This window comes from Helianthus annuus, chromosome 12 (assembly GCF_002127325.2).
Source record: "Helianthus annuus cultivar XRQ/B chromosome 12, HanXRQr2.0-SUNRISE, whole genome shotgun sequence".
NCBI lineage: Eukaryota > Viridiplantae > Streptophyta > Magnoliopsida > Asterales > Asteraceae > Helianthus > Helianthus annuus.
In genome coordinates, this window is record NC_035444.2 from 61974653 (window position 1) to 62000973 (window position 26321).

Sequence of the window (26321 nt, forward strand, 5' to 3'; positions counted from 1 at the left end):
CCATGTCGTTGATGTATGGATTCTGTTTATGTATGGATTCTGAACAGGTGCCTTTTGGATGACTATCCAATTATGTACAGAATGGCATTAAACAAAGGGTCTTGGGTGGCGGACAACTACAAAAAAAAATGGAAGAACAAGCCGACAACCGGGGAGGCATGGTGGAGTTTATGCATCTTATGGCGTGCTGAGAAACACCAGAGTGAAGACGGGTCAAGATGGGTGGGGTTGGCACTGATGTTGATGTTGAATTCCCTACTCTAAATAGAACGTTTAATCACTAGGAGGACATTGTGATGATGTACAACACTTATGATACAACAACTGGATTTTCCACAGGCAACTACTTATATATTGATTATCACTTGTTTTTGTTTACATTCATTGTTTATACTTATTGTTTATCTACTTAACGGTGTAATATTCATTGTTTTATTCATGTCCATTTAACATAAATTACCAATATGTCCACTGTTTCAACACATGCACATGTGCATTACCCAACGCGTGCATTTTCAACATTGAAACCGTAGCATCTAAACTTGTCGATTCACTGTTTCTAATGTCATTATGTTTTAAGTGCATGTACTCCATTTTCAATCCACCTATTATACATTGCAACGCATACATTATGCACATGTGCATTGCCACCATATACTATGTCAAACAACATTAAACATTACTACCTTTACGTTATGCACATGTGCATTGCCAACATAATTTATGCCACACATTATATCACATCAATATGTGCCTGGGCATTTCCAACATATATTATACCATACACCATACAACATTGTAAACTACATATCCTATACCAAACACCATCATGAATTACCACTATGCATAATAATATATAAATATGCACATGTGCATAGGCAACACAATCATTTACGTCACAATATTACACACTTGTGTAATTCTAACATATATTATATCAACCACCATATAACATTTGAAAACGTTGTAAACTGAATATAATCATCCGGTAACACATCATATATCACCACTATGCATACTAATTTACCTTATGCACATGTGCATTTCCAACATATACTATACCATATTACATCAAATTATGGAATTAACGATCACATAGTTGTCATCGTCCAATAAACAAATATAAATTATCGTTAAAGAAAATAACCAACATATAAACCATCATACAAAAAAACAACCATAATTTTCAATATAACATCGTTCTATCCAACTTTCTTTCATTAATGTTTTCCACTGTCTTGTCGCCCTTATCATCCATCACAAAAGATCCATCACATCGTGCATTCGTCTACTTGTCCTATTCCTTGTATTTCTTTATCCTGCCGTAACTGCACGTGACATCAAAGAACATCGTTCAACAGAAAGTAACAATTGGATGCACATATGCATATATTACCAACTGCATCATCGACTAATAACCAACCTTTTTTGGCTTTTCACTTAACACTTTTGTATTCACCTTCCTTATCATCTAGCAGTTTTGTTGCCCCTTTGTCATTCGATCTCAACAAAAGTGTTATTTTCTTCGCTTTTTTCCGTTTTTTTCCTACAATAATAATTGAAACATAATATAATCAAACATGCAAAACAAAGTGTATAAACTTACAAATTCACGGAATGGTGTAATGACGCTATATATTGCGACAATAACTAGGTTATGGTAGTTCATTGGACGTTTGTTCTTCAAATTCTCCCTAATTATGACACAATCTTCAATGATTCTGTTCTTTGTTTAACCATTGCGTAATAATCTTCCATTGTATCCGACATTTGTGTGACCCTTCATCTCTTGATTTCAAAATGAAAGTTACCTTATTTGATTTTTTTCCATTATTGATCTACAATAATAAAAAAAAAAGAAAAAAAAAGAATTAACAAACATACAATCTCAATGAATACGTGCATTAACATTAACTTTATCATTACCGCAAACACTATGCACATGTGCATCACTATGCAGACGTGCATCAACATAAATTACATTGTTAACATATTCTGGTAGAGTATGCACATGTGCATAACTATGCACATGTACATCAACATTAATGACCTTATTAACCTATTCTAACAAATTATGCATGTGTGCATAATTATACATATTTGCATCAACATGACTGACCTTATCAACCTAATATGGCTAAATATGCATATGTGCATAACTATGCACATGTGCATTAACACGACTGACCTCATCAACAGGTTTGCTTCAATAAAAAGCCCTAATCCTTACCAAATCAAATTATGTATTACCACCAATTATATCTAACATTAATCAATAACATAAATACATAAAAAAAACACATAAATACCACATTACATAGTTCTATCAAAACATTCACCCCTGTTCCCTCAAAAAAATCACATATATAACACAATTTTCAGTAGTGCTAAACCTATGATGTCAAAATATGCACATTTGCATAGCTATATATCACACAATACAAAACGAAGTTTGAATCGACAAATCATCTATCAAATAAAAGTACAAACGACATATTATCTATCATATAACAATATAAACGAATTGTATAAACTTGCAAACGGTGTCTCGATTAATATGACAATATCTATATTACCAATCCGTCAACGATTTCGTTGGCGGCGGCGATTTCGACGGCGATTAATTCCGGCGATACCATCTTAGTGACACACTCATTGAATCATCTGTTCTTATAATCACTGGACGATTTTTGGGAACTAACCTCGATTATATGACGAAATATGAAATATCTGCTGGTAAATTCTCAAATCTGAGATAAAATCTCAATCCAGATGCTTCAATATGGTGAACTTGTGAACTGATGATGGTGAAGTGATGATGTATTCCAGACGATGATGAAATCGATTGTAATTGACGAATTCTTGATAGATTCAGGTTGTTGAGATATTTGGATGTAATCAGAGTTTGGAGAGTGGATGTGAAGATTGTATTAAATGTAATTTAAGTTTTCTTTGAAGTCCGATAATAAATGGAAGCAGGTAAGCGGGTTTTTTAAAGTTGTTTGGTATTTACAAAATTGCCCCATGTTCACATTGGTTCTCGCGGTTCTCGCAATAAGGGTGGTTCTCGCATGAACCCTACCCTATATATATATATATGTATATATATATATATATATATATATATATATATATATATAGAAACGGGATCAGGAGAAAACGGCAAAAAGTGTGAGAACGGTGAGAACGCATCCTGGCCGAACACGTGGCGTGGGGCTTGATTAGGGACCGAGGGGTTTTTTTTGTCTTTTAGTATTCTTCTCCTTTCACGGTTTTGGATTCAGGATCCTCAGGGTTCAACAGAATATCCTTAACGTCTTGCTCTCTTGCCTTCATAACGTCCCTTGGAGGATACTTTAATTACCATGCTTACCTAGGTTTGGAGGTTGGTTTCATTGAAGAAGTGTAGCAGTACTTTGCTTCTTGCTGGTCGCTTTCGATCTTCATCACACCCCATTGAGTAGGGAGCTTCACACATTGATGATATGTTGAGGGGACTGGCTTCATATCGTGTATCTATGGTATGCCAAGGATAACATTACAGCAAGATAAGCAATCAATAACACAGAATTTTTTAACAGAATTCACTCTCTCTATATAAATAGGAAGTTTGATGTCCCCCATCGTATTCTTTGTCTCTCCGCTGAATCCTACAAGGACAAATGATCTTGGGACAATGTCAGATTCAGGAATATTCATTCTGAAGGGGTAAGGCCCCAAAAACCTCATAAAAAGGATATGAGACCATACCACCAGCTGGCCTTTCAACCTTTTAACCTTGCGCGACCGCGCATTGGTCTTACAAAAGGAAGGAAGAAATCAACAAGCGATAGTCGCGCGCCCAAAGGAAAGCATAAAATCCTCGCGCTGCCTTCCATTGGCAAAAATCCTCAGAACAATACTTCCGCCCAAATATCCAAACTTGGATATCATTTTACCCAGACTTGGGATTTATTCAGTTGTGTGCACACTGAAAGGTGTCACACCAGATTACAACAGTAATCTTCTAGAAGGAATATGATCGTGCACCACCCAGACGGTTATAACCGTCTGGACACGTGTCATTATCACAAACGTTCCTGAAATCACAACGATAGCATGTAATTGGAGAATGATCTCCACTTGAATCACTTTCCACGTGGCAATTCCCCAGCCATAGATCAATTCATGATCCGTGTGCATTCACATCGGATCAAGGCAACTTAACGAAGATTTAAAAGGACTTAACGGAAGGAAATATAACTGCTACGGCGTTAGCATCTTCCGTTACCTTTTCAATAACAGATTTTCCCTCCCAAACTCACGGTTATAAATAGGAGAACTCTTCAGGTATGAACTCAGATCACATTCACTTCTCAAATACTTTATCTTCTCCGTTACCAATACTTATTCTCACACCGGAGTCGGGTCAAGGAGAGAACCCTCTTCTCCCCTTGGCGAGGCTAACGGTGCTCTGTTTTGCAGAATCATCGGAGAAGGAACTCGGCAGCAACTGAATCAATTGAGAGAGAACTACCCCTTTTATGCGGATTCAAACCCCCTAGATATTTCGGTTCCGACCATTTATTTAGTGTTTCTTCATTGGCGCCCACCGTTTCTCAGTTTTTCTAGTTTCTACCTCATCTCGATTCAGTTCATTTCATTTTTCTGTTTTTGCACATGGCAGAAAATTCATCTTCTCACCGACAGCCTGGTCCTCGACCAAACGTCGGAAACAATTTCCAAATAGAAGGATCCCTAGAATATGGGGTTAGCAGATGCCAAACTGCTTTAAACACAATCACCAGATCTGATTCCCCAAACATCAGATCTGGAGAAGGAATCAACACTATAGAATTGGACCTATTAACCCCACCTTGGGGGGACGCCCAATTCAGCCAGTACAAAGGTAGCAGCCATCAGAAACAAATACACATGGTTCAAGGAGGACCATCACGAAGATCAAATAAACGAAACTATGATCAACACTGGAGAGAACAGCAAGTCGTGTTCCCTGTTGTTCCTGGGGGCCCTCAGGAAGAACGACCAGTGATTATCACTGGTATTTTTGGTCATTACCGAACGGACTATATGTTCATAGATCCAGGTAGCTCGATGGACATCATATACGAACAATGCTTTAAACAGCTCGATCCGGAAGATAAAGCACGTTTAGAACCGGTCGATTTTCCCCTCACCGGATTCTGTAATGAAGCTGTTTTCCCGTTAGGGCAAATCGCTTTCCCAGTAACCTTATCAGATGGCAAACATTCACGAACAGTTACAGTAAATTTCATGGTCATGCCAGCAACATCACGACAGGATATTTTGCTCGGGAGAAGGTCACAAAGAGAATTCAGCATGATCACTTCTATTCCACATGCCGCTTGTGGATTTCCGACAGAAACCGGATTTGCAATTCTCTATTCAAGCAAAGAAGTCATGTCCGTAGATGACGAACCACCAGCAAAGGCAGTCAAAGCTTCGGCACCAAACGAACCAGAGAAATGGGTTCTGAACGGCGAATATCCAGAGCAAACCATTCTGCTAGGACAAGCCATGTGACCAACAATACGCATACAACTGAAAAAGTTGTTGTCTAACAACAAAGATATATTTGCCTGGTGCCCAGCAGACATGACTGGAGTTCCACGCGACATCGCGCAACATTGTTTAAACATCAAACCATCAGTAGAACCGGTTGCTCAGGGGAGGCGCAGCTTCAGTGAAGAAAAAGCAAAAGCGATGGACGAGCAAGTAACAGAGTTGCTCAATGTGGGAATCTTGCGCGAAGTAAAATACCATACATGGGTTGCCAATCCAGTCATGGTACAAAAACATAGCGGCGGGTGGAGAATGTGTGTCGACTTTAAAGACCTCAACAAAGCATGCCCCAGAGACTGCTACGCGCTCCCAGAGATAGACAAGAAAGTTGATTCTTTAGCATCATTCAGATGGAAATGCTTTCTTGACTGTTATAAGGGTTATCACCAGGTCCAGATGAAAGAAGAAGACGAAGAAAAAACCGCATTCCGCACAGATAAAGGCATCTACTGCTACACGAAAATGCCGTTTGGTTTGCGCAACGCAGGCGCAACGTATCAACGCCTAATGGACACAGTCTTTAGCGAGGATATTGGCAAAACTGTCGAAGTATACATGGATGATCTCGTCATCATGAGCCATGAAGAGGAGACAATGCTCAACAATATCCAGCGCACGTTCGATTCCTTACGAAGCGTAAACTTAAAATTGAACCCGACAAAATGCTCCTTCGGCATGGAAGAAGGAAAATTTTTGGGCTTCATAGTTACAAAAGACGGTTTTAAGGTTAATCCGGAAAAAGTGCAGGCCATTCAGCTAATGCCATCGCCGGCAACAGTCAAAGAAATGCAAAGGCTCGCCGGACGATTAGCAGCTTTGAACAGATTTTTGGCCAATCATGCGGCAAAATCTTATCCATTTATCAGTACGCTGTGAAACTGCGGAAAGAAAACTCCTTTTCAATGGACGCCTGAAGCAGAAGCAGCATTCAAGCAAATGAAAGAATATTTAATCCAGCTACCAACGCTGACTGCGCCGAAAGAAAAAGAACCATTAATCTTATATCTGTCAGCCGCTGAAGTAGCAGTAGGCGCAGTATTAATGGTAGAGCGGGAAAATATCCAGACTCCAATCTACTACATCAGCAAAATGCTCACCGGCCCTGAAACGCGTTACTCAATGATAGAAAAACTGGTTCTAGCGCTAGTACACGCATCCAGACGTTTGCGCAGGTATTTTTCAGGCCATGTCATCACAGTACTGACAAATTATCATTTGGGCCAAATCTTGTCAAAACCCGACATAGCGGGAAGATTAGCTAAATGGGCCATCGAGCTGGGAGGCTACAACATTTTTTACAGACCAAGACCAGCAATCAAAGGGCAAGTTCTAGCAGACTTCGCCACTGAAGTTCCCATTGATAAAATACAAGAATGTGAGGCAATCCAGAACCCGACGCCTGTTTTTGACGACAGAGTCTGGACCTTACACACAGATGGTGCTTCCAATGACGACGGAGCAGGAGCAGGTCTCCGATTAGTCAGTCCGGATAATCACGAACTTACATATGCCATACGCTTAGATTTCCAAAGTACCAACAATGAAGCAGAATACGAAACATTTTTAGCAGGTCTTCGTCTAGCACTCAAAATGGGCGCAAAAAACCTTGAAGCCAACGTTGACTCAAAGCTAGTAGCTGAACAAGTTAACGGTCGTTATGATGCGAAGGGGAAAGCTATGGCGTTGTACCTTGAACAAGCGCGGATGTTAATCAACCAATTTCAAACATTCAAAGTCAATCACATAAACAGAAGCGAGAACAAGCATGCTGACGCGCTAAGCAAGTTAGCTGCTACCAGCTTTAAGCACTTAGCAAAGGAGGTAGGCATAGAGGTATTATCCAATCCTTCCATTCATCTCAAGCAAGTAAGCGTCATAGAAATGGGAAATCCATCTTGGATGTCTCCAATTATTTTGTACCTTCAACACGGAAAACTCCCGGAAGGAAAGGCAGAAGCCCGAAAAATACAACACAAAGCAATAAACTACGAGATAGCGGATGGCGTCCTTTATCGAAAATCATTCATGGGCCCATTACTACGTTGTGTTGATAAAACAGACGCTCAGTACCTGGTCAGAGAAATCCACGAGGGATTATGCGGGATACACGCAGGACCGCGCATGGTCGTGGCAAAAATAATGAACGCCGGATACTACTGGCCAGGAATGCACATGGACGCGGTGGATCTATTAAGACGATGCGAAGCATGTCAACGTCACGCACCAAAGACACTTCGACCCAAAAATCCGCTAATTCCCGTTACTTCCGCCTGGCCTTTCCAACAGTGGGGCATCGATCTTGTCGGGCCTTTTCCTGACGCGCCAGGAGCAGTAAAATTCATCATCGTCGCGGTGGATTACTTCACAAAATGGGTAGAAGCTAAAGCTTTAGCCTCAACAACAGCAATGGTAATCCGCAAATTTATATGGGAACATATCATTTGCAGATTTGGATTACCATTGCGCATTATTTCTGACAATGGTACAAACTTTGCCGCAGAAGACCTTCAAAAATGGTTCAAAGAAATGAAGATTGAGCACAGCTTCGCCTCCGTTGCGCATCCTCAAGCGAATGGCCAGGTAGAAAGCATAAACAAACAAATCGTTGACGGCATAAAAGCGCGACTTGGGACAGCGCGTAGAGGGTGGGTTGACGAACTTCCCAGTATCCTCTGGGCGCATCGAACAATGCCAAAGACTAGCACCGGAGAAACTCCGTTCAGTCTAGTCTATGGGTCAGAGGCCGTCATTCCAGCTGAAATAGGCCTACCTTCACCGCGCATGTTGGCTATGGAGAAACAGAACAATGAACAAGAACGGAGGCTGGATTTGGATCTTCTGGAAGAAAGGCGCGACAACGCGGCCATAGCAGAAGCAAGGTACAAATCCAAGCTCGAAAAATATTACAATGCGCGTGTGCGTGTTTGCACCTTTGTCCCCGGAGATTTTGTCCTGCGCGACAACGAGGCTTCAAACGCCGAAAAACCCGGCAAATTAGCGCCGAGGTGGGAAGGACCGTACGTCATTAACGAAGTCTTAGGCAAGGGGGCATATACCCTAAAAAGGGTCGATGGGACTCTAGTTCCCCGTACCTGGAACGCACAACAGTTGCGCAGGTGTTACATGTGAACCAAGTCTACAAAGCGGAAAAAACATACAGGCAATGTATTTCCTTATTATATTTTGTATCACAAGCCTTGCGCTCTTATCAATACAAACATCACTTTTACCTACATCACTGTTTATTACAAATTGCATGAAATTTCTTTGGTTCGCGCGAAAACGATATGGTCAACCATTGTACACCTCATGAACAGTCTAAAAACAGACAAGCTGTTGACAGACGTTCACACATGAGCACAATACCATCCCTCATTCGCCTTACCTATTCAAAAGTAATTATACACATGCAACATATTGTAATCCACATATACAAGGATTAAAACCCTACCAAAGTAGAGGTATATCATAATATACATTATCAAAAAAGTGTAACATGAACACTTAACAAGATCATAGCAGTGATCTTCAAAAGAAACCCCCCCTGTCCAGTACCAAACGTTTACAACAAAAAAGCACTAACTAAAGACAGAAGCAGGTCTTAAGTTTGAAAATCTAAATCAGCACCGGAACCATCGTCAACAAAAGACACCTGCCCACTCCGACGAATCTTCCGGCGTCGGTACACCAACCGGCATTCCCCTCGCTGGAGCATCGAAAACCGGGCCATCAACCCATCGACATCAAGCGCAATATCAGCACCAGCAGTGACATCAGTGTACTGAGGAACCTTGCAGTCGGAATCAACAACTACAGGGGAAGCAGGTTCGATCAGCTTCTTCACCGGAACAATGGTAAGTGGTGGTGAACGAGAAAGAAGAACGAGACCTTCAACAGCATCCAGCAAGAGACGAGTGTGGTAAGAACGCTTCATTTTCTTTGATAAAGAATCAACTAAGAAGACCAAGTGTCTCAAAAATACGTATATATAAAGAGAACTCAAACCTCGAGAAAGGAGAAATCTATCATTAACTGTCAGAATTGTGTCACATCCAAACGGCGCTACAGGAACAAGGGTCATTTCTTCATTAATGAAGCCTGACAAAGCGCCATTACAAATCTCAAGACCAATGAGAGAAATACCCACTCTTATTGACAGTTGACGTCATTACATGACAGAGCATGATTACAAGTCACATTTTTTCCCTTTTTATATATATAAAAAATCGTTACAAAATGCAATCTTCTCACAGAAGATTTCTCATTTTTTTGGGCCCAAAAGACATTTCTCTCTCCTAAGTCCAGTGCTCCACTTATTCGCATAAGTACAACACTAGACTGGGGGGACTTGAAGGGGTAAGGCCCCAAAAACCTCATAAAAAGGATATGAGACCATACCACCAGCTGGCCTTTCAACCTTTTAACCTTGCGCGACCGCGCATTGGTCTTACAAAAGGAAGGAAGAAATCAACAAGCGATAGTTGCGCGCCCAAAGGAAAGCATAAAATCCTCGCGCCGCCTTCCATTGGCAAAAATCCTGAGAACAATACTTCCGCCCAAATATCCAAACTTAGATATCATTTTACCCAGACTTGGGATTTATTCAGCTGTGTGCACACTGAAAGGTGTCACACCAGATTACAACAGTAATCTTCTAGAAGGAATATGATCGTGCATCACCCAGACGGTTATAACCGTCTGGACACGTGTCATTATCACAAACGTTCCTGAAATCACAACGATAGCATGTAATTGGAGAATGATCTCCACTTGAATCACTTTCCACGTGGCAATTCCCCAGCCATAGATCAATTCATGATCCGTGTGCATTCACATCGGATCAAGGCAACTTAACGAAGATTTAAAAGGACTTAACGGAAGGAAATATAACCGCTACGGCGTTAGCATCTTCCGTTACCTTTTCAATAACAGATTTTCCCTCCCAAACTCACGGTTATAAATAGGAGAACTCTTCAGGTATGAACTCAGATCACATTCACTTCTCAAATACTTTATCTTCTCCGTTACCAATACTTATTCTCACACCGGAGTCGGGTCAAGGAGAGAACCCTCTTCTCCCCTTGGCGAGGCTAACGGTGCTCTGTTTTGCAGAATCACCGGAGAAGGAACTCGGCAGCAACTGAATCAATTGAGAGAGAACTACCCCTTTTATGCAGATTCAAACCCCCTAGATATTTCGGTCCTGACCATTTATTTAGTGTTTCTTCACATTCTTTTGAGGACATCCAACTGGATTATGTTCACCGAGCTTCCCCCATCAATGAGTATCCTACGAACAAAATGGTTAGAGATAAATAATGTAATAACTAAACCGTCGTGATGAGGATCCTGTATGTTCACACGGTTATCCTCATCAAAGGATATCACTTTCTGCTGGGTAAGAATAGAAGTTCGAACAGGTCTGTCCGCATTCTCCATCTTTGTTTCCTTTGCATGTCTCTTAGCTGCTGAGAATGAAGTGCCACGGATACCAGAACTTCCGGAGATAAAGTGGATGATTTGAGCATCAGCTGGTGGAGGAAGAGTTTTTTAGGAACTTTCTCAGAATCCCGGATCCTTGATTTCTTTCTTCCAAACAACTCCTTCAAGTGTCCTTTGCTCAAAAGATAACCAATCTCCTTCCTTAACGCTATGCACTCATCTGTGAGATGACCAAAGTCCTCATGATAGGCACACTACTTTGATTTGTCTTTAGTAGCAGCTGGCTCGTCACTCTTCCTTGGCCATCTAGCTTTGTCACCTAAGTTCTGCATAGCAAGGATTAGTTCACTATTATCAGCAGCAAAACAATATTTGGAGATTGGAGGATAATCTTCATCGTCTTTCTCTTGTTCCACAGCATACACATTCAGGTTGTCAGGTTTAGTGTATGACTTGGATCTGTTATTCTTGAAGTAGGATCCTTGTTTGTTTTGCTTTGAGGATCCAGAAAACCTCTCCTGAATCCTTTTGTCATCCTCTAAACGTATGAACCTAAGGGCCCTGTTCCTTACCTCATCTAGGTTCCTACAAGGTGTCATAACGAGATCATCATAGAATTGAGAATGCTTTAGTAAACCCATTTTAAAAGCTTCAACAGCAGTAGCAATATATAAGTTAGGGATTTTTAAGGATTCTCTACTAAATTTAGTTATATAATCCCTTAATTATTCATTATGACCTTAGGTGATCCTATATAAATCACTAGTTAACCTTTCAAATGTTCTACTACATGAAAACTGGTTATTGAACAAGTTAACTAAATGAGAAAACAAAGTAATTGAGTAAGGAGGAAGATTTAACAGCCACTTCAGAGCTGATCCAGTTAATGTGGATCCGAAACCCTTGCAAAGGCAGGCTTCCTTTAACCTTTTCTGGAATTGGGTTGATCTCCATTTTTTCCCTGTATTGTGCCACATGTTCTTCTGGATCGGTGGTACCGTCATACAGCTTCATATTAGGTGTTTGGAACCGTTTTAGTATCTCAGCATTACATATGGGTGGTGCAAAGCAAGACAACTTGTGATTTCCACCCGGGATCTCAGGAATGGGTTTAACCACTCCCGGGACACTAGCTATCTTGGAATACTTCTGGTATAGGCTGCACTACACCAGGCACACTCAATATCATATCCTTCAATTTTTGAAGTTCTCTGGTTAATGTTGATGTTACACCTGCATCCTGCAACAGTTCAAGAATATTAGTAGCAGAGATACTGGTATTAATAAATGCGTTACCAGCCTGGCGATTCTGGCCATATCCTGGATCCCTTACGGTCGATATCCTAGCCGTTGGGGATATTTCCAATATATTGCTTCGGGAATGACTCGGTATCATGTTGCTTTGATTATCTTAGGTGAATGATGCCGAACTAAAGTTCAACATCCTGGGCTGTAAAGGAGTAGCTACATACTCAGCAGGTTTCCTGGAGTTTGACTTCAAGAGTTGTAAACATCAGCCTGGCGATTATAACCTGGTTGGTTTCATTCCGGATCTGGAAACATTCTGAGCAAAAGAAGCATATCGCAGCAGAGGTTGAAACAGGCATCGAAGAAGAGCTCAAGTTTGATTGAGAGGCCATTGAAAATAGTTTTGTAAAAAAGTTTTGAGAACAAAAAACCGATTAATGATTTTAACAAAGTTTTGAATAAAAATAGCACCACTTGCCCCCCGGTGGGCGCCAAATTGTTTTTGAAAATAGGACCACTTGCCCACGGTCGGCGCCAAATTGTTTTTGAAAATAGCACCACTTGCCACACGGTGGGCGCCAAATTATTGGTAACATGTTAAGTTGAATTTTTAAAAGTGTTCCCTGGTTCCCCACTTTTTTAGTGTTCCCCAATGAACTCTCCCATATATATATATAACCTCTAGTTATATATATATATAGGGGAAGGATATATAGAAAACCTACTTGTGACGAGAAAACCCGGGAAACTCAAAGTTCCCGATTTTTTTTTTGAAAAAATTTACACATGTAATATACATGTTTTTAAGGTTTTGGACAAAAAAGATCAAAAAAAAAAAAAAAAAAAAAACGCCAGTGAATATTTTTAAAAAATATAAACAAATTTTGGTGCAACATATGTTACATTCATCTGACATATGTTTTGAAGCTTTGTTTGAAATCTATTTTTTTGCATCTTAATGTTGATACACGAACCAGGCGAATTCGTGACTTAAAGCGAACAAATATATTTTCTTGTTCATGTTTCTTCGTTAAAAAAATAATTGTGACCGTGTTCTTTCGTTAATATTTCTACACATAAATGAACATAATCCCAGCTCAGTTGGGAGTTGGGCCGGTTTGTTTCCCTGGAGACTCCGGTTCGACTCCTGGGTGTAGCAAAGGTGTGGGGACCAGGCAATGATGGTAAGTGCTTGTAAGCCAATGTTGCGCAAGTTCAAGCTTGAGCCGCCCCGGTTTTAATCCGGCCGTTACTCCAGCGAGGTGTCTCGTGTGGAGGCGGTACGGTTTCCGGGCGAACGCCGTTAGCCAAGTCTGACCATTCCCAGCGCGGATCCGGTTAAGACAACGTAAGTCTGGGACAGACTTGGTTAGGGTCCCCGACTTGGGGATGTAAATACCTTAAAAAGAAAGTTACCGTTCAAAAAAAAAAATGAACATAATTAGTTGAACATAAACGAAACAAATGAGCGGACTAATTCGTTTACTAATTCGATTACCCGAGGCTTGACAAATTTTGATTTTGCTGTAGGTTGATGCATGATGACAATTAACCAAATTAAGTACGTAACCATTTTAATATAGACTTGTAGTCCATTTGAACTGATTGGTTACCGGTCACAATCAGTCATACCGTAAACCTAACCGATGATGAGATCATATTTTACATTTTCTATTTATTTACGGATTCATTTGCTACTCCAAACTTATATGTTGGGTTTTTAAATATGAAGAACTCATGTGTGGTGGTCCTACACTCCTACTATTAAACACATATATGTATATTGCCATTCGTGAATACATGCAATTCTGACCTGCCTGGAATCAGCTTTTGTTAGATTCTCCTTTTTGTCTCTATCCATATTTATTATATAAACTTCTAACTCCACCCAAATCACCTCCTTACAATTAAAAGAATGACAATTTCAACTTCTCATTCTAATAAGTCTTCATCAGTCAATCCACATAACGGATTCTGTTACAAAACCCTAATCTTCCACAGCCTCAGGCCACCACCATCTCTCCCTCCACCTTCTTCCCCATTATCCGTAACCGATTTCATCTTCTCTCTCCTCCAAACCACCACCGCATCACTCATCGACGCCACCACCCGCCGCACCATCCCATACTCCGACGTCCCGTCAATCGTCCGCAACCTCGCCGTCTCCCTCCGTCAAGCGCCGTTATCTCTATCCCCTGGAGACTCTGCTTTTGTTATATCCTATAATGGTTCACACATCCCTATTTTGTGTCTCTCTCTGTTTTCTGTTGGTGTTGTTGTTTCGCCGGCGAATCCTGCTAGCTCGGTTTTGGAGATTTCGAACATGATCCGGCTGTGTAAACCGGCGGTTGTTTTCGCTACGGCGGAGGTGGTGGAGAAGGTGATAGAAGCAGGGTTTAAGAAGCGGATTGTGGTGATTGAGTCGGATGAGTTTGAATCCATGATGAGAGTTGTTGAATCCAATGGAGGAGATGGAATTAAAGTTAGGGTTTCGCAATCGGATACGGCTGCCATTTTGTACTCATCAGGTGTTGTTAATCGTTTTGTTAATTGTGGTTGGGTTATTTATTTATTTATTTAAGATGTTACGGGGTTTAAACGAGTTGGCCTGGGCTCGGGCTTTGTTTCTAAAGTATGAGCTCGACTCGTGGATGGTATTTTGAACCAGAGCTTGACTCTGGCCTGACTCGTTTATTATTTATTAATTAGTTTAAAATTACTGTTTTTAATAAATTTATTATATAGTTATTTGGCCGTAATTTTATAAATATGACAATTATTATTAGGAAAATTGGTATTTAATAAATCAACCTTTAACCAGTTGGTAAATAATAATCCAACCTACAGAATTGGTATATAATAATCCTACCTATCAACCTATTGGTACTCAATAAACTTCCGTTAATTTTTTTAACTGAAGTTCGTTTTTAAGTTTTATTTATTACACAAACAGTCCCTATAGTTGTAATTTACTAGTTTTAACTATTTTATAAACATCAAATCGAGGAAAAGGAGGATTTCCGAGTGGTTTTTTTGTTTCATAAAATAGTTAAAACTAGTAAATTACAACTATAGGGACTGTTTTTGTAATAAATAAACCTTAAAAACTAACTTCAGTTAAAAAAAAATTAACGGAAGTTCATTGAGTACCAACATGTTGATAGGTAGGATTATTATATACCAATTCTGTAGGTTGGATTATTATTTACCAACTAGTTAAACGTTGGTTTATTAAATACCAATTTTCCTTATTATTATTATTATCTATCTCTATTAATTGTGGTTTTGTCTTTTTCGTTTTTTTTTTACTATTTCAAGTTTATATTAATTTTTTTACTCTTAAAAGTTTAAAATTTATCCCTTACAAATATATACGGCTTTAGCCAGATAGTTTTATATTCATATATTACTTTCGTCCGTTAGTCATTTTTTACAAAAACTAAATACGTGATATAATTTTTTTTTTTGAAACCGGATCGAGCCGATACCCACCGAAAAACATCGGTACCATATTGGTACTATTAGAACCATTAATGGTATTTGTTTACTGTGGTTTTCAATCAATATAAACCATATGTCGACATCCTTATGGACTTAACACGACTTTAATTTTTAAGTTTCTCTTTCGGTTGCTATATCGAGTGTCAGTACTATATCGATACCGTAATGAACCGGAACAATATCGGTACAAACATACATTTAATATATTAAATAAAATTATATAACAATTAGTTTGTATATGCGAGTTCGAACTCATTTACTAAACAATTTTATTTTCTTTAAGCTGGAGCTCGAGTTCGTTTTAAGCTGACTCGAGCTCATTTATTAAACAGTGTTATTATTTTAGTGCCTTTTAATCAGGTACCACAGGGAAGATCAAAGGAGTGAAACTGACGCATCGGAATTTGATATCATCATTCGCCGGAGCAATCGCCGGACGTCAGCCCAGATCTTCTCCAGCGGTGTACCTTTGTCCGGTGCCGTACTTTCATGTCTACGGCTTCAGTCTCTGCATAAGGACAGTGGCGTGTGGTGATAGTTTAGTGTCCATTGGACGGTTCGATCTGCGGTCAATGCTGCGGTGCATTGGGGAGTTTAAGGTTACTCATCTGCCACTAGCACCACCGGTGGTGGTGGCATTGGTGGACGGTAGTAATGAAGGTTTGGTGAATGGAAGCGATTGGAGATCTGTGGAGTCGGTGTTTAGCGGCGGAGCACCGCTTACGGTGTCCGTCATTGATAAGTTTAAGAGAAGGTTTCCGAATGTGGCTTTGGTGCAGGTTAGTTGTTGTTACGTCATGCATGACATCCTACGTGGCAAATTTCAGTTAGTTAAATGATCAATGTACTAATTCTACTGCCACATGGTTGGTTAATGCTCTTTAGGCATATGGGTTGACCGAAACGACAGGTGGAGTCTCACGAATTGCGGGTCCGTATGAGAGCACGATAGTAGGTACTGTTGGGCGGCTCATAGCCAACTGTGAAGCAAAGATAGTTGACCCCGACACGGGGGCTGCATTGCCTCCTATGAACCGTGGTGAACTATGGGTTAGAGGCCCATTTATTATGAAAGGTAAAACATTATGTTTTCATGGTGAACACCGGGAAAAAATGTTTGACCTGAACCATTTTTCGTTTTGGCGATCAGGGTATGTTGATGACAAAGAAGTTTTGGATACAATGGTTGACTCGGATGGATGGCTAAGAACCGGTGATCTTTGTTACTTTGACAATGAAGGATTCTTATTCATTGTGGATCGGTTAAAAGAGTTGATCAAGTATAAAGGTTATCAGGTATGTTTTATGCATTCAAACATTTGTAGCTAAAATAGTTTTCGACACAGGTGGGTGGGTCATATAAAGGTTAAAAAAAAACTAGTGTTTGGATATAATTATGGGTTAATACCATAAAAACATACTCTCATTTTACACGAATGTTTGCTTAACGAAACATATCAATGATTTTTTCTAAACTAATTAAATTGCATGTAGGTACCACCAGCCGAATTGGAACACATCCTACAATCACATCCTGACATTATTGAAGCAGCAGTGATTCCGTATGCATTTCACCCCTTAATCGTCATTTAGAAGTGGCAATTTCAACTCAATTCACATTTGAACATGTATTTGGTTATGTAAATACTAAAGGTCTAAACACGACGTGTTTGATTTTGCAGGTATCCAGATGAGGCAGCAGGGCAAGTACCCATGGGTTTTGTGGTTAGAAGAAAAGGAAGCACCATTGATGAAACACAAGTGAAAGATTATGTGTCAAAACAGGTATTTTTTTTATTTCTTAGTTTTCTCTTAATTCAGATACTAAAGGGATACTGAATCAGGTTGCACCATACAAGAAACTCAGAAGAGTTTGTTTCATTGATTCGATTCCAAAAAACGCTCCAGGGAAGATATTGAGGAAAGAGTTGATCAAGATGGCTCTTTTGGGTATCACTTCTAGGCTTTAAGTAGGAATCGTTCCTAAACGGGTGTAAGATTTGAAATGGGATGAAACCTATAAATTTGGTATAGAAGTCTATTCCCATATCACCGGAGAATCAAGCTCTTCGATTATGATTACTGACTGCAAACCGAACATCACGTAATAATCCCTGGAATTTGCTACAATAAATGATAATCAACTTGTTTAATTGATGTAAGCCATTTAGTCTCATGGTTGGAAAAAATGGACAATGTAGAGCAATAAGCTGAATGATCCAATGATTTATCGGATTACAAACAACATTCAAATCATACGGTCGTTTACTAAGATAAAAGTTTCTGGGCTTTTGACTCATCGGGTCGTTTACTTGTTAATTTTGTTAAGGAACACAATTTAAATTTGGGTAGATTATTTTCAATCACCGTAAGTAACCAATTTGGTAGCTTTACCTTGTAAATAGACACTGTGGTTATCTTGATATGAATAGCATGTTAAATTCTATTTAAATGAGTAGATGTCCAATGTTATGGTTAATTGGTTAGTGAGTTATTGTAAGTGGGTGTGACCAGTGACGGATCTTGCAAATCATTAGACCATGCGTAGTGGGCATGATCTCCGGCGTTTTTCCCTTCAATCACGCCCGAAAACGCTCAACCCATCCGGCCTTTTTTTCGAAAAAAACCTCCCTGGCATGTTTTGAATCATGCTTTGAAGGAGAAAACTTGGCCAATAGCATTTAATCTTCCATTTTTTAGTCCAATAGCTTTTTTTGTTGGTTTTTTTTATTTTTGTTTAATTTTTTAGATCCTTTAACATAATGCACACATCTCCACTCCAACCATCTTAGAAAAACGCTCAATAATGTCCCTTGCTGACTGTATCGCCACATGGCGGAAAACGCCCAAGGGTGGGGACATTATTCACCCTTACCACTACGCATGGTGTTATAGGGGGAAAGTTTCAAAAAGTTGTGACACCTTTTATGTACTTTGATCTAATGGACGTTAATTTTTTCTGGATCATGTGGGATGCACATAATGCTTAAAATTATTGCTATACCTAAATAGATAAAAAAAAAAAAAAAAAAAAAAAAAGAAACAGATTGATCAAATACGCAAAAAGAAAGTAATAATATTAATAAATGGAATGAATACAAAAAAATGAATTTGATAAACAAAGATAATTGGACAGACTTTGATAAAGATAAATGTTACTTTTTCTCTAAGCTTTTCACAACCATTTTATATTAAAATACGATCTGACAAATTGTAAATGTCACATTTTAACATGTTCTAATTATATATGTTATATTTTCAGCTAAGTTAAATATATGTAGAGTATAATTAATAAAGTATAGAAAGTTCACTTTCCGAAAATAGCTTCTCGTGTCACAAGTTCAATCCCCCGAACCCATAACTCAGCCATCTCAACACCACCCTCACACACAAAATGCACCTCCTTGTTCCTAGTTGTAACCACCCGAAACAACCCTGGTTCATCCCGGTCCGCCTTTTTCCTTCGGTTCCACCGAAACGACACGCTCGGCCCCACCTCCGCCCATTTACACACCACGTTCCTCCTGCTCGATTTTCCCCACCTCAGTAAACCGTTATCCTCGACCATAACTAGCTGTTTGGTATGCGGACACCCTTTACCCCCTTTACAATGCTTTTTGACCCGATCCCCGCCCAACACGAGCCCACGAGCCATATGGTCCAATAGAACCCGTTCGGCATCATTCCCTACACCGTTTTCACGAGCTAACATCAGGGCGGTTTCGTGTCTTGCATTCTCTATGTCACAAATCGCTCCTTTCGAGATTAAAAGCTTGCATATTTTTCCATGCCCGCCTCTTGCGGCTAACATAAGGGGTGTGTATCCGTCGCTGTCAGGGGCATTTACGTTATTTTCTCCATTGGTTAATGCTTCAACGGTGTCGTAATCGCCTTTGGAAGCCGCTCGGTGGAGGGTGTAAAATGTAATGTTACAAGAGTTTGGGGTGGATTTCGTAAGTGCATATTCAAGAATAACTTTCTCAAAATCACCACAATTTACACTTGCTTTTGACAAACTAATTGCGGTGTCACCATACTTGTTTCCAAGATTCACATCAGCTCCTGCGAAAACAAGCAACCGAAAGGCGTCCACGTGGCCGTTTATAACCGCCACCATAACCGCCGAGTACCCGTTTTCGTCTTGTTCGTTAAGGTCGATGACACCCGTTTGGTCAACAATCTTTTCCAAAGACGCAACATCATTTATCCGTGTAACAAACATCAAAGTCGAGAATATCGAAGTGTCCGAGGAGTAAAGAACCGTCCCGGTCCGAACCACGTCTAAAATAGCTTGTCTTAACCCTAGTGTCCATCTAACCAAACCCGCAATCGACTGAACACATTGGTTAGCCATATTAACCAAACCGAAATCCGCACCGGACCTAGCCAATAACTTAAGACAATCCACATGTTTATACCTTGCACATATCATCAATGCGGTTTCACCCCCTTCGGTTTTCGAATCAAGATTACAACCCGCATTGACCAAGTGGTTCAACACGGTGTAATAACCTCGCCGAGCAGCCAAATGGATTAACCGCGATCCAGTTCCTTGGATTGGGAACTCGGGATCCGCACCGCGGTTTAATAATATCTCAATTGCTTTTAGATTTGCACAAAGGATGGCATGGTGGATGAGTGTTCTTCCAAAATGAGGAATGTTGGGGGACACATGTTGTAAAAGCACGTTTAATATTGAACCGGTTTCTTCGAAATACTCAACCGCGCACCATGTGATGCTGTATGGCTCGGCTAAACCGGCACCCACTCGGAACTCTTCTCCTGTGGTTAGGTCCCATGACCATGCGCCTAGGCTCACCTTGGTGTCTGTCCTCGCACCAGCCTGGTTAAATAACAACATTTTAATCAATGTTTTCATAACCTTACCGGTGATTTGACAGACTGGTTTTAAAAACCGGATGGATGACGTCTAACACAATTAAAACAAAGCCTATAACTAATTTAAAAACAAAATATGAAATAATTTTAGGTGTGGGTGTAACAAAATATGATGACTGTAACAAATTAAATAGTAAATAAATCAGTGGATTTTGAAAATAAAGTTTAAGCAATATAAATATTGAAAACAATAGTAAATAAATCACTAGATTTTGAAAATAAAGTTTAAGCAATATAAATATTGAAAATCCGGTTTGTTAGCTCATTCGGTCCAAATGGTAATTAATCGGCTAGCCCAAAGCCCCCAAAGCCCAAACAAAGACGGTTCAAAAACAATATACTAAGGTTGAACGTAGTGGGGCGTTTTAGCCCATCATCGCGCCATTATAGCGCCGGAAACACCGCCCCCAAGGGCGCTATGTTTCAAAAATGGGGGGAGGGCGCCAGATTTTTCGCGGCGTTATTGTTGTTTGGTTAATTGATTTGGCCAATCAAAAATAGAAGAGTTTTTTTATATTAATTAATAAAACTTAAAATTATTAAATAGGTAATGATGGGTAGGGGCTTTATGACTACGGCCTCAAATTGCATAACGCCCCATAAAGCCCCTTGCTGACGTGGCACGACACGTGTCGCATAACGCCCCCAAAAGGGCTTTATGACTACACATGGCCTAAGTTACTAACTACCCGACCACAAGTATTAATTGTTCGATTTTTTATATACGAAACTAAAATTTTAGAAGAAAAATATGATTTTGACTCCGTTTGTAGCCGGTGGAGAAGAGAGTCTAGTGACAACCACGAAATAAAGAAGTTCTGGTTCCGCTACTCCATGCTAAATCTAAGGGGCTATTTGGTAACCTCTTACTGACCATTCAGATGCTACCTCTTAATGGTTCAAAACCCTCTGAATAAATAAGAGGTAACCTCAAGTCTGAATGGTTAAGAGGTAACATCTGAATGATAAATCATCAAATGTCACATTCTTCTACTTTCTCATTGGTAAAATTTTTAATGGTTCCATTAAGAGATAACCTCTTAATGACCATTCAGAGGCTAGCAAACAGCCCCTAAATTTACCATGACCCAACCTGACCTATCGATTTATAACTCTTGAACCGGTTTAAGTTTAAAGTAATTGTCAGTCAAATCTTGACCTGTAAAAGAAGGCGAACAATGGCAATGTGGCGATTAACTGTGGCGGCAACAAGAGCGTTACAACTAACGTCAGCGTGTAGAAAAGGCTTGGATGACCGAAGCAAAACTCGAGCAGTTCCATTTATGTCTACCCCACACTGCCACCAAACATAGAAACACATATAAGTCTTTATATATCTGTATATTATACCTCTAGTTCACAATAATAATAATAATAATAATAATAATAATAATAATAATAATAATAATATATAATCAATATGCTAAATTATATGAAAAAAAAAGTTAGGTAACTTTGGTTGGATTTGCATTTAAGGTAACAATTTTTTAATATAACAAAATTTCAAGTTAGGTTAGTTTGGTTGGATTTGTATTTAAGATAATAAATGTTTTACTATAACATATTTCAATAATTTACACTTTAAATTATTTCTTACTTTTCTTGTCGTGCATTTGTTCTACATATTATTTGTACTATAGGCCTATAGGCTATAGTGTACAATACAAGCAGGATAAATATATGACAAAATAATCTTCTAAGTTCACTGGAATTTAACGCATTAAAATATCGTGGTGGCATAACATGTACCTTCAAAAGTGTGTCAACAACATCTACAAACCCTCTACACGATGCGTTGACCAAGGCATGGATTGCGACGTTGGGGCGAATGAGCTCAGACGCCATTAGAGCTTTAGCCGCCTTGGCTAAACCAAGATGGCTAGCTTCAAGCAAAGCCTCCTCACAAGCCAACTTAGAAGCTCCACCTTCAATTAACAACTCTAGTATCTCAACATGGCTTCCCCTAGCCGCCGCTGTGGTCGCGTACCCACGGAATAATTTTTTGTTAACGTTTGCACCGAAAGTCTACAGTTTTGTTTTACAATATTCACAAATTAGAATGATAATCATGGTGTTTTTTTCTTCTTTCACAAAGCATGTAAATGAGGGGTGGTTGGAAGGGCATTTTTTCTACTTATACATATGGTTTATGAGTCTAAAAATGTTATAAACATGTTTCCATGTGCCTACAAATCTTTTCTCTCTCTATAATAAGCTAAAAAGTATTTCTATAAATTTCAGTAAGTTACGAACGCTTAGACCATGCATAGTGGGGGGTTTTGGACGTTTTCCCCTAAAAAAGGCCCCATAACGCCCATCTCCCACCCCGGGGGCGTTTTTTTCAACAAAATTGCTTTTAGGGTGCTTTTTTCCACGCCCTAGTTCATTAGTTTTGGCAAATCACCCTTGATCTTTCTTTTGTTTGTCCAATAAGATTTTTTGATGGTTTTTTTTGTTTAATTTTATTACACCTTTTTTTAACATAATGTCACACATCCCACTACACTCGTTATAGAAAACGCCTCATAATGCCCCATTGCTGACTGGAATACCACATGACGCAAAACGCCCAAGGGTAAGAGCATTACCACTACACATGTCTTAAAAATAAGCAATCTCAAACACACCTTTCAATAATTAGGTTATATTATTAGCTAATATCAACTTTAAACTAGACATAAAATCAAAAGCTACTAATGCAGTACTATTTGATGCCATGTCACACATTAGGTGAAAATTTAAAAACTTTCATTTTTAAAATTCTTAAAATAATTTAGATATGACATTATAATTTTTTAAGAAAACAACCAATATAAATTAACATGTAAATGAAAAGAAAAAATGCGAGGTTTGTTTATGAAGATTAAATGGCCCTTTGACTCTTTATATGTTATGATTAGTCATTTAATTAAGCATTAACTCCTGCAAAATTGGTCGATAATTCAAAATTCAGATTACCAACCATCATCTAACAAAAAACAAAAAAAAAAAAAAAATTGAATAAAATTGGGTGATTCTAACTCAACTCCGAGGGTACGTTCAGCAACACTCAACTTCGAGATATATGATATGATAAATGTTTTCTAAACATGCCCTTGTATATTAAACATAACATTGAATTGAGGTACTTTTAGCACAACCCTTCTGCCACCTAGAATATGTAATTAAAGACTGACGACGCAAAAAAACGATCAAATTACCAGTAGTTTTCGAACAAGCGTCACATTTCCAGCATGAGCAGCAAGAAACAAAGCAGTAACATCCGTTTTAAACTCCTCAAATTCGACTCGAACCTCGCTCGGAGACTCATCGTGCAACACGATTTCTGTTTTCTTCGAATTCAAGCACACAGTTCCTACGATATTCACATCAACAAACGGATCCGCCAAGCATTCGAGTGCCACTTTAAGATCATTAGTATGCGCAGCTTCAATAAGGCGATGCGAAATTTTCTCCTGGTAATCTTCCACCGGAAACACTTGTTTCGCGGCCAAATATCCTCCAGTGGATTCACCGGAAGTCCGGGCATTGAACACCATCATGTTTTTTCCGGTGGTTCTTAGTTAGCAGAGTGTGTACAAGAGGGAAAAATGGTGATGGTGCGTTATTATTGTTGGGAATTTTAGGTGTTAGGTACTTTATATAACTCATACCCTTAACCGTTTGCCTTAATATTTTTTATTAGTGAGTGTTTGGCTTAATTATAAATTTTTATTAGTGAGTTAGTAAATTACATATTTTTTTTTGTGGATAAACAAAACTCTATATAATTTAATACAAGAAAATATCGAATAATAGATATTTTATGTTCGTGTTCAATTACAATTTTTATTCAAGGTATTTTTAATGTTTACTATACTTTTTAATAGCTCCAAAATAAACTTATATGATTAAAAAAATTATTATGAAGCGATAAATGTTATAAGAGAGTCGAGATATATGTCTATATGTCTTTGAATTAGTTTTGAAGGATACGATAAATGATTATGTCAGGATCTAAAAAAAACGTTAAGGGGCAACGGTTCAAAATTTTCTTTTTTATAGGGGCATTAAAATCAAAAAAACATCAACCTTTTTCAAAATTTACGGTGCCGTAGAAGCGTCATTCTCAAGCTACATAAATACTTAGTCAATTAGTCAATTTTCTTTGAATAATAAATATATATATTTAGTTTGACACCTAGTAACCGTTTCGAGGATCGTTTAAACATTGAAGTAACCGAGAAAACGGTGAAGAAAGTTCGTTGGCGTTACATGACAGCCGGATATGGCCGGCTTTTATTTTGTTTCATGTTTTTTAATGTTAAAAAATAGATAAATATAGAAGAAGCTACCAACTATCCATTTATGGTTGAAATGATGATGTTATTAATTATTCTTTATCTTTAAGTCATGGCCGAAATTATTCTAAATAAAACTTTACAAATTATGTGGATATGTTTTAATGAAAAACATATATTCATTATTGGATTGTAAACTAACTATTATATATATTTAAAGAATTTGGTAAAGATTATCCATGATTTGCTAGGTTTGTATTTCTTTGAGCCAATGTTAGAGGATATGAGATCGTTGAATCATATGATTAAGATTAAGGAATTTTATGAAGCGTACAATTTTGGCTTACATTGTATTGTACTGGCTTAGATTTCCTTATATTTTCCGATTGGCCTATGCATGTTACTTCTTCTAGTCTTTGGCCTTCATGACGATCAATCCGTTACTGTTATACTATTTAACCATTTTTTTTGTTACCGGTACCTTACCAATATCATATTCTAGTACTCTTTGTTACAATGTTTAATGTTCCTCAAGTATAGGGTTGTTTAGAATTCGATTCGGATTCGAAAATTCGAAATTCGATTAAAAAGGTTCGAAAATATGAACCCTATTGAGAAAATTAATGATCACATTAACGAATGTGATTGTATAAATGTTTTATAAAAGGAAAACATTTTATATGTTCGAGGATAAAACGGGTGACTAATAATTGTTAAATAACAATTAAACAAGGTTTTACGAAATAAAATCATTAATATGGAAATGAATCGAGGATTTACTTACATGGGAAGTGATGTGATAATTATAATAAGGTCACGCGTACCATGTGTCGATTACTTACCATGGCCAAGTAAGTGGTAAACACATGATACCATGAACTTTTTATAATGAACACATTTACGTCCGATGTGGTAAGGACGAGGTGAATGAAAAGTTAAAAGATCCTTGAAGTCAAGAAATCTTAATAGGCATACTCGTATAAATGGTTTTCGTGGGGAACCATAAAAAAACGATATATGGCGCACATAGAAATAAATGACCCAAGGAAATTCGCAAAATAAGTCATTATGGACGAAAGAGCCATAGTTGACAAAAAAGGTACGTAAAACCAAAAGTATAAGTGACCCGCGGGGTCATAGAAACGGAGGTATTGCCCACATGGAAAGACGATCAAAGTCGTCGACTTTGGTCGTAGTAAAGAAAGAATGATGATGTTAATCATCATTCATGGCCATCAAGGATGGTAAAATAAAGAATAAAGGTTTGGTTGAATAAAAGCGGTGGACTTCGCTAAGACAACCAAACAGGTCAAAACGAAGTCTTAATGCATACCGGAATGGATGCATTAATAAGGAATTCGGTAAATT

At 38.6% G+C, this 26321-nt stretch overlaps 2 protein-coding genes across 2 annotated transcripts; one reads left to right on the forward strand and one right to left on the reverse strand.

Annotated features, from left to right (window-relative positions):
- Positions 1-14102: 14102 nt before the first annotated feature.
- Positions 14103-18226, forward strand: LOC110895116 (4-coumarate--CoA ligase-like 9). The gene is made up of 7 exons (XM_022142400.2): positions 14103-14801; positions 16135-16553; positions 16660-16849; positions 16925-17070; positions 17269-17336; positions 17457-17559; positions 17619-18226. Exons 1-7 carry the CDS (start codon positions 14189-14191, stop codon positions 17742-17744), a joined length of 1665 nt encoding a protein of 554 aa, XP_021998092.1. The 5' UTR covers positions 14103-14188; the 3' UTR covers positions 17745-18226.
- An 811-nt stretch (positions 18227-19037) lies between these two features.
- Positions 19038-24328, reverse strand: LOC110895118 (ankyrin-1). The gene is made up of 4 exons (XM_022142401.1): positions 23874-24328; positions 22423-22698; positions 21833-21970; positions 19038-20617 (listed from the first exon to the last, which is right to left on the reverse strand). Exons 1-4 carry the CDS (start codon positions 24213-24215, stop codon positions 19082-19084), a joined length of 2292 nt encoding a protein of 763 aa, XP_021998093.1. The 5' UTR covers positions 24216-24328; the 3' UTR covers positions 19038-19081.
- Positions 24329-26321: the final 1993 nt, after the last annotated feature.

Coding starts and splice junctions, on each gene's coding strand:
- LOC110895116 (XM_022142400.2), top strand. CDS start 14,189: ATGACAATTTCAACTTCTCATTCTAATAAGTCTTCATCAGTCAATCCA. Junction 16,850..16,924: donor AGGCCCATTTATTATGAAAG/GTAAAACATTAT, acceptor TTTGGCGATCAG/GGTATGTTGATGACAAAGAA. Junction 17,560..17,618: donor AAGATTATGTGTCAAAACAG/GTATTTTTTTTA, acceptor ATACTGAATCAG/GTTGCACCATACAAGAAACT.
- LOC110895118 (XM_022142401.1), bottom strand. CDS start 24,215: ATGATGGTGTTCAATGCCCGGACTTCCGGTGAATCCACTGGAGGATAT. Junction 21,971..22,422: donor TTGTTGACACACTTTTGAAG/GTACATGTTATG, acceptor GTTTGGTGGCAG/TGTGGGGTAGACATAAATGG. Junction 20,618..21,832: donor TTGTTCGCCTTCTTTTACAG/GTCAAGATTTGA, acceptor TTATTTAACCAG/GCTGGTGCGAGGACAGACAC.